This window comes from Daphnia pulex, chromosome 6, assembly GCF_021134715.1.
Source record: "Daphnia pulex isolate KAP4 chromosome 6, ASM2113471v1".
NCBI classification, from domain to species: domain Eukaryota; kingdom Metazoa; phylum Arthropoda; class Branchiopoda; order Diplostraca; family Daphniidae; genus Daphnia; species Daphnia pulex.
In genome coordinates, this window is record NC_060022.1 from 1,750,911 (window position 1) to 1,765,460 (window position 14,550).

Genomic DNA, 14,550 nt, shown 5'->3' on the forward strand with positions numbered 1-14,550 from the left:
GATTTCCGCAAAACTAAACCATCGCTTTTTGTCTCATTGCCGCAGCGGTGGTGGCGGGTTGCGTTTAACTTGTACAGAAGAAAAACGTTTTGAACCGGACGCTCTGTTTATTGAATTTTTTGAACATTTTAAAAATAAAATAAAAGTTGGTTCATATAATATATTTTTTATTTATTACCGATATCATATGGTTAAGGTTTAACTTTGGTTTATAGGGTTATGGGTATAAATGTAAGGGTTGGTAGGTGTATGTTTTCGGGGTTTGAAGGATTGGAAGGTTTATGTTTGTGGAGTTTGATTGGTAGGGATACATTTATAGGGTTATAGATTAACTGAATTTTTATCCAAACTTGAAATATCCTCCCTCCCCCCTCCAACATCCTCCACTTTCCTTTCCCAATCCCCGAAACATGTTTATTATTTGTTGACATAAACATCCCATATTTGTTTTTGTTGCTTCTGAACTTATAAACGGTAAACTGCAAGTCACGATGACAATTTAACAAAATAATGATGCAACTTCGGTAACACGACACCAGCACCAAGGAACGGCCAATTGAACTTGATGTAGAAAGATCTTTCACCAGCATAGGCTGCAACAACGTGCCACATCGGACAGCAACTACGCGAACATAAACGCTAAACCTATAACCAAAATTAAATGAATTAATCTTCAGCATCAGTGGAAATGCTGTCAATGAAAAGATGAATAAATGTCACTTTATGTTATTTACAAGAGTTAACCCAAATCGTAAGTTTACCATTAAGAAAATTGTACATGTCAAATTCAACAGACTGGCTGAAACAATCCATGTGTGATTTAGATTGAACCAAGAAGAAGGGAAGCTAAGACTTCAACTAGCTTTATAACAAAAATGATAGAGGTATAGCTAAACTATGCAATCTCTTAAGAATCATCATTATAAATGTTCCAAAGGAATCTACAGTTGGCACACTTTTCCAATGAGCCATACAATTAGAAAGTTGATTGAAATAATTACTTCGATTGTAGCTAAGTGTTTCTTCATGTGATGAAACGCACAACAGTACAGGTAGCAAGAGGAACACCCTTATCAGATGGCTGCTTCAAATCCATATTTACGTTGGGCAGCAACGGAAAGCTCAACTCCACCAGCACATAATTCCTATTAAAAAAAAAAAAAAACTCATGAAGCAACAATTTCTCAAACAACAAAACAAAAGTGATCGAAGTTAACTTAAACTACAAAATCCTTCAGAATAAATGTTGCAAAGGAATGTACAGTTGCAAGCTTTTCCAAGGTTCAATTTCCACAACTGAAATAGGTTGAAAAGATGGGCACTAACTAAATCTGTAGTCTCACAGTTAGAAAGTTGAACATTATATTTACCCGAAGTGTTTCTGACAAACGTGAAGCTGGTACAGGAAAAAGAGACATTTTGGCAAAATGTTCAGCTGCTCAGGCCCAGCTCAGGCCACATGATCAGATGTAATTGCCATGTAGAAATTATAGGCTGTTACCAGATAAATACCTAAATTCACACAAATAATTAACAGTCACATCCAAGAATCCAAAGAACAATTACCATTATTACGAATAAAAATGTCAAGAAAGAAAAGTACGCCGTATTAAGAAGTATCCAATCCAACGATACGTTTCCAACATGCGGTTTCCAATCAGTGTTTTAGGAAATGGCGGAAATTCGTCTTGACTCTTGAGTAACGAAGACACTCGCGCCATCTAGCAGACATAATTTTAGCCACTTAGTGATATCCAACATATTCCTTTAGCAAATGATTACCTAATTGGCTAATTGAGGAAAAATCCCCGAATAATTAATCCCTAATATGGCCCCTAAGGTGAATGAGTAGCAGTACTAGAGCAACCAATTTCTATTTCTTTTCCAGTTCTTCTACATTATCTACAACCTGTACCTGTGAATTTATATCAAATGTTGTAGTTAGCTCATATCTGTAAAGGATATGCTGTGCTGGAACTCTGTGGCTGGAATGTTTTAAATTGTGGTGATGCAAAGTAGCAGTTCTTCCAGGACGCTGTTGGACAAAGTGACAACAGCTCCAAGACATCTTCAAGGATTTCATTTCGTCTTTAGAAAAAAGAGTAGGCTACTGAGTATGCTGCTGACTGCAAACTCTTGATTACCCTGTGTGATGCACAGATCTATTTCAATAACATGTGTGGTTAGTTGTAGTCTGTGGTTGTATTGACTTAAACCATACCTGTTGTAGTCTCCTGAAATGATAAATTGTTGATGTTTCTTCTTACATTGTTTTCTGGCTTTTTGCCAGGACTAGAAGCTGTTTTTTTGCTGGTGAACTGACTGGTTCACTGGAATTTCAGATACTCATGTCAAAGTGTGTCGTAGTATGGCAGCTTCTTGTCGTAAAATTATTCATGAACTATTTCATCACCTTTCTATGCAAATCTTGCTTTACTGAAAGAAACACAGCACAACTTCTTGATCCCAAGCTCCCATTGTCCAAACATTAACCGCAAGGTTGTGTTTACGAGTTTACGTTTACTTTACGACATCAACGGATAAACCAACGGTTGAGCGGTCACTACAGCACTGCGAGCCAAGCGGTGTTGCCGGTTTATCAAATGTGCGAAAACTGAAATTGCAATGCGGATGCGGTGTGGCCAATTTCGAAAGAAATTTTGTGGAAGCAGAGACAGAGAGCAGACTAGCAGAGCAGAAAGTGACTAATAAGGATTGGAATTAATATTATAACGATGCTTAAGAATGTACTAGAGGTCAACAATGTTAAAAAGATAAATACAAATTCCAAACCGAATCCAGAAGGTCGGCTACGCTACACTGTGGTGTTATTTACTGCATGAGTTTCACAATAGAAGTAGCTCCCCAGACGGTGGTTGACGCACATCCGCCGATCCTTTTCGTGCTCACGAGTCACGATCAAAAATGATGTAATAGTTTCCCGGCGCTCTTCCTCATGGGTAATCAAGAACAGCTCAGTGTCTCCTCAGATCTCTGTCTTCAATGTGGTAAACACGTCACAACGGCATCGGTTTAAGTTCCCTCGCAAAACGTTTACAAAACAACGTGCATAGCTTATTAGCGCAAAGGTATTGTAACTCTGAAATAATTCAGTCTGATGAGAAGCTATATTATTAATTATTCAGAAGGAATTCTGAAAATCCATCTTATTTTTTCCAAATCCCCGCCACGTGCCGTGGCTTTATAAACTGGTAACACGGTTGTCTATCTCGGAAGAAAAAAACCATAAAACAGGCATATCGTTGAGTCAAAAGATTTCATGTAAGAACAAGCAGATATTGCACGACTGATTTGGCGCATGAGACAAAGTATAACAAGTTCCGTGTGAATTGGCTCATGCGAAAAACGAGAAGAACAAGAATTCGGTAACAAAAGATCAAAAGAGATTGAGGACTTAGTTGGATATTACATAATACTTGATATATATATATGTATGTATATACGAGAGATTATGGCCGTGCAAAAATGTATGAGCGGGTTTGTTTTCTTTCTTTTTTAAATCATCTCTTATACGGTTAAGTATTTTTGTTATTTTTAATTTTAAAAGAGGAACATTGGTTCGAATACTTTTTAAATCGTTTGATATTTTCCCAAGTTTTGACCCAACCACACTGCGATTATTTTGTTTGTTTTCTAATCCCTTAAATTTTTTCAAGAAATGATTCACCGGGAAGACCATTATAGACCAACAAGACATGATTGAAACTTGAAACTCGAGATTCAACAGTTACATAGAGTTCAATGGTGAAAACAAGATTAAATAAAAACGAAAACAAGAAATTAGAGATTTTTTGATCCGTGCAACAGGGGAACGACAAAAATTCGTCAAAGAAGGATTTCTTTTTAAAATTTCTATATGTACAAAAAGAGTTCGGCCGAGAAAGAGAGAGATAGTCTGACTTGACAGACACGTATCTCCTTCTGCTGCTAACTTTATTCGCATTTCTCCTAAAAATCCCCTTATTGTAGCATTGGACGGTTGACCAGATTCTTTTTGTTCCATTTCAATCATTCTTCCAAATCTTCTCGTTCTTCATTTGTTCCGTGGCAGTTTTCGAGCTGGGCGTACCATTTGCCGTGTAATCGTCAATAAATTTAAGTGTTTTTATACCTACCCCCGTTGACCAAACAGGGAGGGAACGAAGTCGGGGCTGATGAGATCGTGATTCAAGGAGCGACTCATTGAAAATATTTGGATCCAACGACGAGCAGGAATTTTTCAATGAAGAGCTCCGAGTCGAGGACGGCGATGTGCGCGGCCCGACCAATCAGGGCGTTGGCCGTCGACGGCAGAGCGTGATGGATGTCGTAACGGACCACTGTGACTTTGTCGTTGTTCATCAGCGGGCCGAGAATGTTGTGAACCATTTCCTGATAGATGGTGCCTGTGAGAGCACAACGGCATCACAAAATCACGCCATTAATCAATACAACACAAATTTCGCTAGTATTTGGGTCTTTTTTGATTATTATTACCCAAAACCGTGGGATCCTTGACGGCGGCTCGGCACATTTCGACGCGGGCCGAATGCAGCGGGACGTATCGATCCTGGGCCGAAGCCGAAAGAATGACATAACGAAAGTGATGCAATTCCGAGCTGCGAGCCAGGCGATAGAGGAAAGAATTGCGGGGATCCTCGGCATCCTTCAAAGATAACTGCTGTAGCGAGCCGGATTTCTTCCATCGCTGCATCAGCCACAAACCTGCATAGAATGTCATGTACAAATGAGCCGATCGATCAGCAAAAAAAAAAGATCCCCCCCCCCTTCTCCCTCCCTCCTTCCGAATCCCGATGGGCATTCGCCAGTATACAACACACGAACGAACGAAGAAATCCATACCCATGTTGACCAATCCGGAAGAATTGTAAAGGGTGCCCAGATGCGGTCCGGAGAGCGATAGGAAAGTGTGGAGTTTCGGCAAGAGCGGTCGCATTTGCGGTCGGGTAAGAGCCGATCGTATGATGATGGTGCCGAGCGAGTGACCGACGAAACTGATCCTTTTGGGATTGAGATTATTGCCCTCCAGATAGCAGAAGATCTCCGAGACGAGCCTGTCGGTCATGGCGTCGAACGTGCTGAATGTCCCACCCTGAGTACGAGGAAATACAACACGTTACAGAGACGACAATGTGACAACAACCAGAAAAAGCTGAGAGCTGAGAGAATCAAAATGGCCAACCTGATTGCGTTCGGACATGAGAAAGTCCAAATTGGAGCCGGGCAGAACCAATTCCAAATAGGTTTTGACCAGTCGCAAATCGGCCGAATTGCCATCGAGCCCGTGAACGCAGACGATCAAGTGGAGTCCCTCGGGCGAGAAAGGCCTCAACTCCTCAGCCACGTGGAAGTAAGGCGACGTCGGATTGATCGGATGGATATCCGAGTAGAGCGTCCCGTTAAAGTGAATCTGACGTTTGAAATCCTCCTTGGCTTTCAGGAAGGAGAGCGTACCGTCGCCCAGCATCGAGACCAACTTTTGTTGGAGCAGCTCCTCTCCTTCGCTCTCCGCCGAGGTCTCCTCCTTTTGGGTGAACGGGTCCAGAGATTAATGGGACGTCGCAATCAAAAGTAGTGCCATTTTAAAAACAGGAAATAAAGGGGGAAAATTTCTTTTACTTTGGGCTGCAAAGTTGAAAGCGAAACCGATCGCTGTTGAATATTCGGGTGAAGTCCAGTTCGCTGCTCTTGGAGTTGGCTGTGCTGCTGCTGTTGTTGTTGATGTTGTTGTTGCTCCTGTTGTTGTTGCTGCTGCATTTGGCGTTGGTTTTGTTGGTATTGGGCGTGCAGCGGATGCAAGTCGAGCGCCTCGTCGTCCTGATTTTTAATGAGACACGGCAACGAAGTCGAATGCGAAACATTCGGCTCCAGCAACTTGTAATGCTGGGCGGATGGATTGTTGGATGTCAGGGATCTACAATGAATAATTGTTTGTTCATTTTATTAAGTGCCTTTGAAGATCAAAGGAAATTTGTTCAATTAAAAAGAAAGAAATAAGGAAGGAGTACAAGGCAACTTACAAGGAAACAGCCAAAGACTCGTAAAGTGAATGAGACAGCGCTCTAATGAGCGGATTGGGCTGGCCCGGTCGGCACATTTCGTACAGCAATAACTGAAGCAATCGGAGTTCCTGTGAAAAATAAAAAACAACCCACCAAATTTTTTTCCAGTTGAATAAATTTCATATTCGAAAATTCGAGCAATTTAGGTTGCGGGGCAAACCTCTTGACTGAGTGGGCGCGGTTTACGGCCACCGGACTGATTGCCGTTACTGCTGCGACCGACACCGAGACCTTCGTCTTCCCCGAGGCTGCGAAACGTTCCGCGTGTGCCTTCAGGCGGAGCGTCCCGCTTGGGCGAGATGAGCATCGAGTTCAGGTTGAACCGCTTGGCAGCAAAGTTTCTCAACCGGGGAGGATCCTGCGCCAGAGAGAAACAAAACACAAATAAAAGATCGTCAAACCATGGACCAGACATGAAATTATCCAGCTGAGGTTACTTGGAACTCTTCCGGCGGAGCCAGCGGAGCGGGATCTAATTCAGGATAAGTTGGCTCGTCTCGACATCGGTGACGGGCCGGTGGCGGACTATTCTGTCGGCTGGACATGGTCGAGGAAACCCATCCGCTCTGGTCGCTACAGTCGCTGGCCGAGGAATTCAATCCGTCGGCCCTGAGACGTTCAATGAGTGGACTGGTGGGCGCCATGGCACCCTTGGTCATGATGTCATTCGTCTTCAAAGTCCGTCCGCTCGAAGCAGCGCGGACCAGAGCCGGATCGGACACGCTGTGGCAAAAGGCCAGGTCCGATGTCGGCGGTTTGATTCGATGGGCGACCGCCTGGCGACCGGGCGACGCGCATTTCAGATCCGGTAGAGATTCGCTATTGGATTGCGGATTAGCTGCCGTGCAGCACTCCACCAGGGGTTTGTATCCCAGTAATTTGACGGGCAGCGACGGATTCCTCCTGGCGGCCTGATGGACGTAAAAAAAAAAAAGAAAACAAACATCCAATTGATGTATAATATAGAAGGAAAGCAACCAAACAAAAAGTCCTTGGAAAAATACGACTGATAACAAAGTCAAATTGGATTATTTACGGCTGCCATGGCGACTCGTCTGAGCTGCTGAAAGTTTTCGGAGCTTTTGCTCGTGACCAGTGGGCGGAATTTGAAACGTGATCCGCTTGCCGAGTTGCCATTGTCATTTAAATGGTCGCCGCCGCCGCTGTCGTCGTCGTTGACATGACGAATGAGCGGCTCCTCGCCTCCGCCGTCCATGTCGTCCATGTCGTCGGCCGCCGGACGTGACGACAACGATCCGGCCGCCGTTTCCGTGACGTGAGCGTCGTGTGCCAATTCGGCTTGGAGTTGGCCTTTTTCTCCGCCGTAAGAGCGTCGGCGGTGATCTCCCAGCAACAACTCTTGCTGCTGCTGGCCAAGGTGGTGGTGGTGATGGTGCAGGACGGACGGCGACGCCCCGCTAATGAGCGGCGTCTGGGGCAGAGATCGATAAACATGATTCACCACCAACGTGGCCCCCGGTGGGCGACGGGATTGTCGAGACTGCTGAGGCTGCAAGAGGCTTTTGTTGCCGGACGGCGTCTGAATGATTCATCAGCACGATCAATGGGCGGCCAGCAGTGGGCGAGACACAAAAAAGAAAAGAGAAAAGTCGCCATTATATTTCAACCCAACAATTGAACGACGACTGGGCAAAAAGCCCAACCCAGCCACTAGAACAACAACAACAAAGAGGCAAAAAGCGGTTCAAAATGGTTCACCTGTGGATTAATCTCCTCGTAAATGGGTTGCTGGAACTCAAAGGGCCCATCACACTTGGGCGTGGTGGGCTTGGCGACCGGATTAGTGAAGGATCTTTTCTTGAATCCGGCGCTGCCGGCTGGCTCGTAGCGATCCTCGAAAATGACGGGCAGACTATTGATGTCGCCGTTCATTTCCAGACACTCGACCGGCAACGGAGGCAAGCTGGACAGATACCTATAAGAGATGGACGGATCAATTTGACGGCTCCCATACAAACGGATGCTGTCACTCTACCTGGATTTGCGCAAAGCCTCCGTCACGTAGAGGTAAGTGTGGACATCGGCGTCGTTGCAATTGGCCATGGCCGGCCTGGGGTGATTGACGACGTAAAAGGCCTCGGCGAAACGTCTGACGCGGTTGGCGTGATGTTGCTGGGCCAGCATCAAGCGGACGGGTTCGCTGCCGGCAAAGGCGTCCAGCAACTTGCGCCAGAGTAGGACATTGTGAGCACAGAGCTGGCCAATCTCGTTGTTGGCCGCCGCGACGAATTCCTCCTCGCAGTCCGACGAGTGTCCGTCCCGGCCTCCTCCCAGCGTCACTTGCGAGGTGGACGCCGGAATTTGCTGGTCGTCGGCACTTGTTCCGCGCAGCGGTCGACTCGAGTGCTGCTCGTCGTGCTGCTCTTCCGGCAACTCGTTGAGGAAGCGACGCCGGGCGGAGCGCAGCGATTCAGCCGAGGCCGACAGCAAACTGCACACGTCCCGGTGAACTTGTCGCGCCTGAGCCAATCGCCAACCAGCGTGACCCGTCGACTTGACTCCAGTCTGAATTCGTAAGGATCAAAATAAATAAAAAAAGAGAATCAATCGAAATGGTCCGGAAGAAGAAATAACAACGGCCGGGTTATCGATCCGGTCCGAACCGATGGGCTAAAAGAAAAAGGGATAAGAGAGCCAATAAGAAATGAGAAACATCCATCAAGAAGAGCAAACAAAAAATGGATGGCATTCACTTTTGCCAAGAAGAAGAATAAGAAGAAAAATAGAAGAAAACACACAACGTTACCCCTCCGGGAAAGAAGAAACTATCGAAGGACGATTCGTCGTAACGGGAATACGAAGTCCTGGCATTGTTGCCCATCCGAGAACGGCCACTCCGGGGAGCACTGGATGGAAAAACACACACACACACGAAAGGAAATATACAGGGGTGAGGGTGTTAGTTAAACAATGCAAAGTCAATGACAATATGTGCGAGACACTCGAAAAAGATGGCGATACCATGTACAATGAGAAATCAAATACAATGGCCTCGGTCAAACACAATAGCTTCTCCACGTTGTCATTCAAATTTTTTAAAAACAACTTACCAGCTCTGCACCAGGTGTTTCATACTCCTCCTTGATAGGTTTTATTTTTATCCGCAGAGTAAAAGTGCAGCACAAAAGGAGAGAGAAAATATATAAGAGAAAAATGTCCGACATTAATTTCCCCAACCGTTCCTTATATAACTCGGTTGAAAAACGGGCGAGTAGAAAATACTTCTAAAAAAGCTATTAGCTTGACGAGTTTTTATTTTATTCCCTTTCCAAAAGTATCGATACTATTCCTACCATCCCACCTAGATCCATTCCAGCGTTCGACTAATGAAACTTAACGGCCTGGATCGATAGCAATCGTCGACGATCCATCCAGAATTGGGGGGAAAAAAACGATCCAGGAGAGACTCACAACAACATTCGAGAGAGAAAGAAGAAAAAAGCTTTCCCCTCCCCCCGGAAAAGTAAAGTTTACCGCATACTAGGCGCCGGCGAGGTTGCCATTCAAAGAATGTCGGGAGTGTTTGAAAAGAAATCTATCAAAAAGTAAAAGAAAAGAAGAAGGAGCTTATATTCCTGTCGTCTATAAAAGCAAATAACTACACACACACACATTTCCTTCTTCTCCGCCCTCCTTGCGACAGGTTTTGGAATGGAAAAGGCGACGAGTGAAGCGCGATCGGTCTATACTTTTCGCGTGGGAGAATTCCGGGAGGGAGGAGGCCGGTTGCCTCTACAATTTTCGGCCGCGCGCTATACTACACGGGAACGAAGAAGAAGAACAACATAGTCAGACATGAAGAGATTCTGATGGGCTTTGACTGGTTGCCGGGAATCAGAGCGCTGCCATCGTAGACTAAGCAGTGCGATGGGAGTGGCCCCTTTTCTCAGACAGACACGGCACTGGAGCTAGTCAGGGCCGTGTTTATTTGCAGACAGAACAGCTGGGCCGGCTGTCTTGTGATTGTTGTAGTTGTTAAAGACGATACAAAACAACTTGACAGCCACAGTCTTTGTTTATAACATCTCTGCCGAGCAGCACAAGGAGAGCAGAGGAGCTCCTAATAACACGCCCGACTTATTCCCTTGCCCATGTTTTGAACAGCACAGCACAGCCCAGCCAGAGCCAGAGCCACCTCGGCTGGATTGAACTCCAATCTCTCTCTCTTAGGCAATAAAATCAAAGTGGTGGGCGCCTGGAATTCATTACTTGATGTAAGGTTGGTGGACGGCGATGAGAGAGGCGTGGACGGTGACGGTGATGGCGGCCAGATGGAAGTAGTCGAAAAGGACGGGCAGGTGGTAGTGTAAGCCGCGCGTGGGCGACAAGTGAAGCTGCAGCGTCCGGCTGGAAACGCAGAGAATGCCGCCGCCGTTGCCACCGCTTCCGTTGCTAAAACGTTCCTGGGAATCCAATCCAGACTCTGCCAGGCTGTAGCCCTGCTCGCTGAACCACAGCTCCATCACCAGATGTAAATCCAGTCGCTCGAGCGTCTCTTCAATCTAAACGGACCAAAAAGGAAAAGAAAACACAAAATATATCAGAGGGAAAACAACAGTCAAAGAAGATAAAAAGAATCAAATAATCAACACAGACAACTTAAAAAAGATGAGAGAAAGAAAAGGTTGTTTTGGCGTTGTTGCTCGTCGTTGCTGTCGACCCAAAAGCCAAAGGAAGAGAACGGGAGTCACGGCAGGGAAGAAGAAGACGGGAGGGGAGCAAAAAAAATCAATAGTCAAGACGGGCAGAACGAGGTGAGTGGAGCAGAGAGCTCTAGACGGTAGTACTAGTGCAGCAGTAGCAGCAGTAGTGGCCTAACCTTATGGCTGTCTACTAGGACGTGCAGTCTAAATTGGGCCATGTCCGACAGGGAGACGTCCTCGTTGCGGTACAGGATCTGGAATGTTTGACTGATAAAGGAGCCGTTGAGGACGCAGGCCGGGTGCAGGATATTGGCCGTAGATGCAGATGAAGTCGCTTGCTGCTGGCCACCGCCGGTAGTAGTGCCTTGACCGTTGTTGTTTCCGCTCGGGCGGTGGTAGAGCGATCCTTCCAATTTGACGGCGATCTTGGGCGACGTCCTCAAGTGCCCCCGCACTTGGTAGATCCTGTGCATGGCAAAGAAACACACGGAACACAAAGAATAATGATCTAGACATGGTTTTTTAAAAAAGACGCAGGACAAAGATGTTGGTGCAGTCGGTCACGACCCAACACACACAGACGTTGCTCGTCTGCCTGATTAGTCGTGGACATCTTTTTTACAGGAGCTCCCGGATCCAGGTTCTCTCTCTCTCTCCTGCTCGTCGTCTTTTCCATTCTTTTCCAGACGTTTGTGTAAGCTAGAGAGATCATGTACTAAGCCGTTTAAGTATGGGGAAAGCGCCACTGTTCAGGAGGGGGGAGGGCGCCCAATCAATAACGAAAGAGAAACGTCAGGGGTGGTTGTTAGTTTAGTACGACGCTTTCTTCGGCTTAAGTTACAGAGAGAGAGAGAGAAGGAAAAGGGGATTTGCTTTCACATTGCAGGATGTGAGTGCTGGCAACAGCCAGCCATGGCTCACGGTCCTTTCCTGCAACACCCAGCAGTCAAATTACAACCCCCTTCAGTCAAGTCATTCAGTAGCTAAGACTCGAAAGGGGGGAATTAAAAACACTTGACGGTCCTCTGTGTGTGTGGGGAGTTGGAGCTGCTGATTGGACTCACCCTCGCTGGAAGAGGTCCACATTGTAGAACTTGTTCAATTCCACAAAAAGCTCTAGCGTTGCTTGAAGATCACCCATGATGATGTGGACAGGAGAGATAGCATGATCTCCACGGTCCAGTGAGCAGTTGTTCTACGGTTTTTGTTGGGGGGCTGAGGAGGTGAAATGATTGATGAAAGCGCAGGTGGGCAGGCAGAATCAATCTCCTGCACTGTTGAGCAAAACCACAACTGGCAGACACACTACACACAAAAGGAAACTGATTTCCAGACCAGGTAATAGAACACGGCCACAGCTGCTGCCACTTTGGCAAGAGATTCTTCAACAGGGCGAACGACAGTGGCGGTAGGAGTAGCAGTTGGTCCTTTTCATGATTAACGAGTTTTTTTCCGTCGCACTCTCGCAGGCCGTATAACACTAACCCTAATTCAATACGAGAATCACCGTTAATTCCAGACACACGGCTCGTTGTAGTTGTTGTTCTGCTAGTTACATCCGCATCGGGGGATAATTAGTCGAACGTGAGACGTCTCAATCGTTAGTGATTTCTTTTTCCCCCGTCTGGTTGTTGTTGTTGTCGTCTGTGTCACGCGCTACCCCCCACTCACGACCGCGTTCACTCCGTGTCGTCTACCGACTGTTGCCAGTCTCTCGGTCGGTCCTCCTTCCCCCCTCCCCCCGTCCTTCGTTTTGACAGTTGGGAAAGTTGGGCAACGCCGGATCGAAGCCGTTTCTAACCCGGAGAAAAAATCGAAATGCTCTTTATTATTCCTGGGCCAGCCGCTGGCTGCTCTTGTCATTTCCCTCTGTTGTTGTTGTTTTGTTGATGTCGGGAGAGCGTCGCATTTTCCATCAACTCGACTCGTTCATAATTACATTACGAGTTACGACTCGGCGTCCATTCGTCCGGGAAATACCCGGGGACATCTTTTATACTATCTAGTTTTCCAAGAGCCATTTTCGGGGGGCTGGACAACAGAGAGGTTGATCATATCTTTGTTTTCGCCACTCTCGCGGACGTCGTACAAGTTGACATGGCTCGTTTCTCCAATTCAATCGAGATTTATAATACCCCCCCCCCATCAGGCCACCACCATCGAGCGTCCGAATCCATAACGAAAATCGAATGCTCCTCTGTGCTGTTTGTTTGTTTGTTGAACGACAAAATATTACGGCGAAAAAGAGAGAAAGAAGAAAAAGTATAACGGTCGCACAAGACAAATTGCGACTGTCTATCGATAGCGTCGGCATCGGACACACACACGATCGCCCATCTTTGCTTTCCTCCATCTTGATTTTTCGTGATTTTCTCTTTCCTTATTTCTTTTCTTCGCCTAGTCCAACGAAATCCACGTCATTCCGCCTTTTTTTTTCTTCTTTCCACTGGCCACATCCGGATCGAAAACCAATCAAGCGGATATATGGGAAACAGGAAAGAAGGCGGAAGCAATATAAATATAGCGACATTTATTATTGGGCCAATCTTTTCAGGTTTGCAGCCAATAGTGTAGACGGCCCAAAGATGTTTTAGAGGCCCAGAAAAAGTCACTTTTATACAAATCCCCCCTTCCCACTTTCATATGTAAATATAGACCCATGTAAAAAAAGACGTAACAAGAAAGAAGAAACGGCCAGCCGCATTCAAATGTACACGAGCCGATGCGTCATTGTCGTTTTTCCTAAATAATTCGTTTCTCTCTTCCGCTTTTTCCTGGCCTTTTTTTCATCCGTAAGCAATGCGGACGTCCAAACGAGACGAGGACACCACCACCACAAATACCTGACCAAAAATAGAAAATCGAATCAATCAAAATATACATAACGCTGCTGCTGACTCACCGTGACCTTTGCGTGATATTTCTGACCGCGCACATTTTAATGCGCCCCCCCCCCCAGCACAAATTGGATATTTTTTTTGTTGGTTCCAATCTTCCTGATTCCATTGTTTGCTCCCGCTTTTTATATTTGTCACGGTCCCCCACCAAAAGAATTTGACATTACGTAATATTCCGGGAGCACGTCTCAATGGGAATGTTTGATCCATCCATCCATCCTTTTATTTTTTTAGAAGGGAGGAGGGGATCAAGTTGTATCTATCGGCCACCCTCACTTCCGGAATGAGGTGGAAGCTAGTATAGGCGTCCAATAGCTTTTAGTGCGGTATATCCATCAGAACTTTGGCTGTTGTACTAGTACCTCTCTTATTCTTTTTGTGTGTCTAATATCTGTAGTATATACACATATATAAAAAAACTACTACACCCTGGGCTTATACATATACTACACAGACATACATATATTTAGATCCTATATGCATCTCTTGGGAAACATTGGATTTTTTCGTTTTCTTTTTTCGTTTCTTTTCCACCGTATAAAATTGGCTCCTGGCTGCCGGGAGGCCCTTTTGTTTCAGTTTTCCAGCTCTACACCAACCCAGCGCCGACCAACGGGCTCCTTTTCGTTGGAAAAAGAGCCTAGGCGACTGCTGAAAATTTATGACGCGACTTGCACACATGCACACAGAGGCTGAAAGTGTACTACTCCTATAGGGTCGGTCGGCTCCTTTTACTTTTTCCTATGTATTCTTTCTTCTACCACAGTAAGAGAGAGAGAGCGGCACGCAAGTTCAAAACTCTCCTGTCGTTCGTCATGTCCGCCCAATCGATATAAGCCCCTCCCTGCCAGCACTATCCTCTCTCGCGCGCCGGCTCCTTTAACTGGGATCCATCCCTGGGCAGCA

The 14,550-nt window shown here is 45.9% G+C and overlaps 1 protein-coding gene across 7 annotated transcripts; it reads right to left on the bottom strand.

Moving 5' to 3' along the window:
- Positions 1 to 150: 150 nt before the first annotated feature.
- Positions 151 to 12,485, bottom strand: LOC124195354 (protein FAM135A-like). Of its 7 annotated transcripts, XM_046589717.1 has the most exons (23): positions 11,812 to 12,480; positions 10,924 to 11,212; positions 10,314 to 10,606; positions 9,155 to 9,184; positions 8,851 to 8,950; positions 8,080 to 8,609; positions 7,803 to 8,019; positions 7,120 to 7,623; positions 6,521 to 6,994; positions 6,244 to 6,441; positions 6,042 to 6,151; positions 5,641 to 5,935; positions 5,204 to 5,545; positions 4,864 to 5,113; positions 4,498 to 4,725; positions 2,222 to 4,406; positions 2,145 to 2,162; positions 1,916 to 2,068; positions 1,783 to 1,835; positions 1,567 to 1,721; positions 1,371 to 1,512; positions 1,002 to 1,145; positions 151 to 645 (listed from the first exon to the last, which is right to left on the bottom strand). In XM_046589717.1, the coding sequence occupies exons 1-16, from the start codon at positions 11,886 to 11,888 to the stop codon at positions 4,201 to 4,203; spliced, it is 4,143 nt and encodes a 1,380-aa protein (XP_046445673.1). In that variant the 5' UTR covers positions 11,889 to 12,480; the 3' UTR covers positions 151 to 645; positions 1,002 to 1,145; positions 1,371 to 1,512; positions 1,567 to 1,721; positions 1,783 to 1,835; positions 1,916 to 2,068; positions 2,145 to 2,162; positions 2,222 to 4,200. The 7 variants fall into 7 exon arrangements, with proteins under 7 accessions (XP_046445673.1, XP_046445672.1, XP_046445674.1 ...); XM_046589716.1 differs by having other exon boundaries at positions 1,783 to 1,790; positions 1,916 to 2,162; XM_046589718.1 differs by having other exon boundaries at positions 1,604 to 1,721; positions 1,916 to 2,162.
- Between the last annotated feature and the right edge of the window lie 2,065 nt (positions 12,486 to 14,550).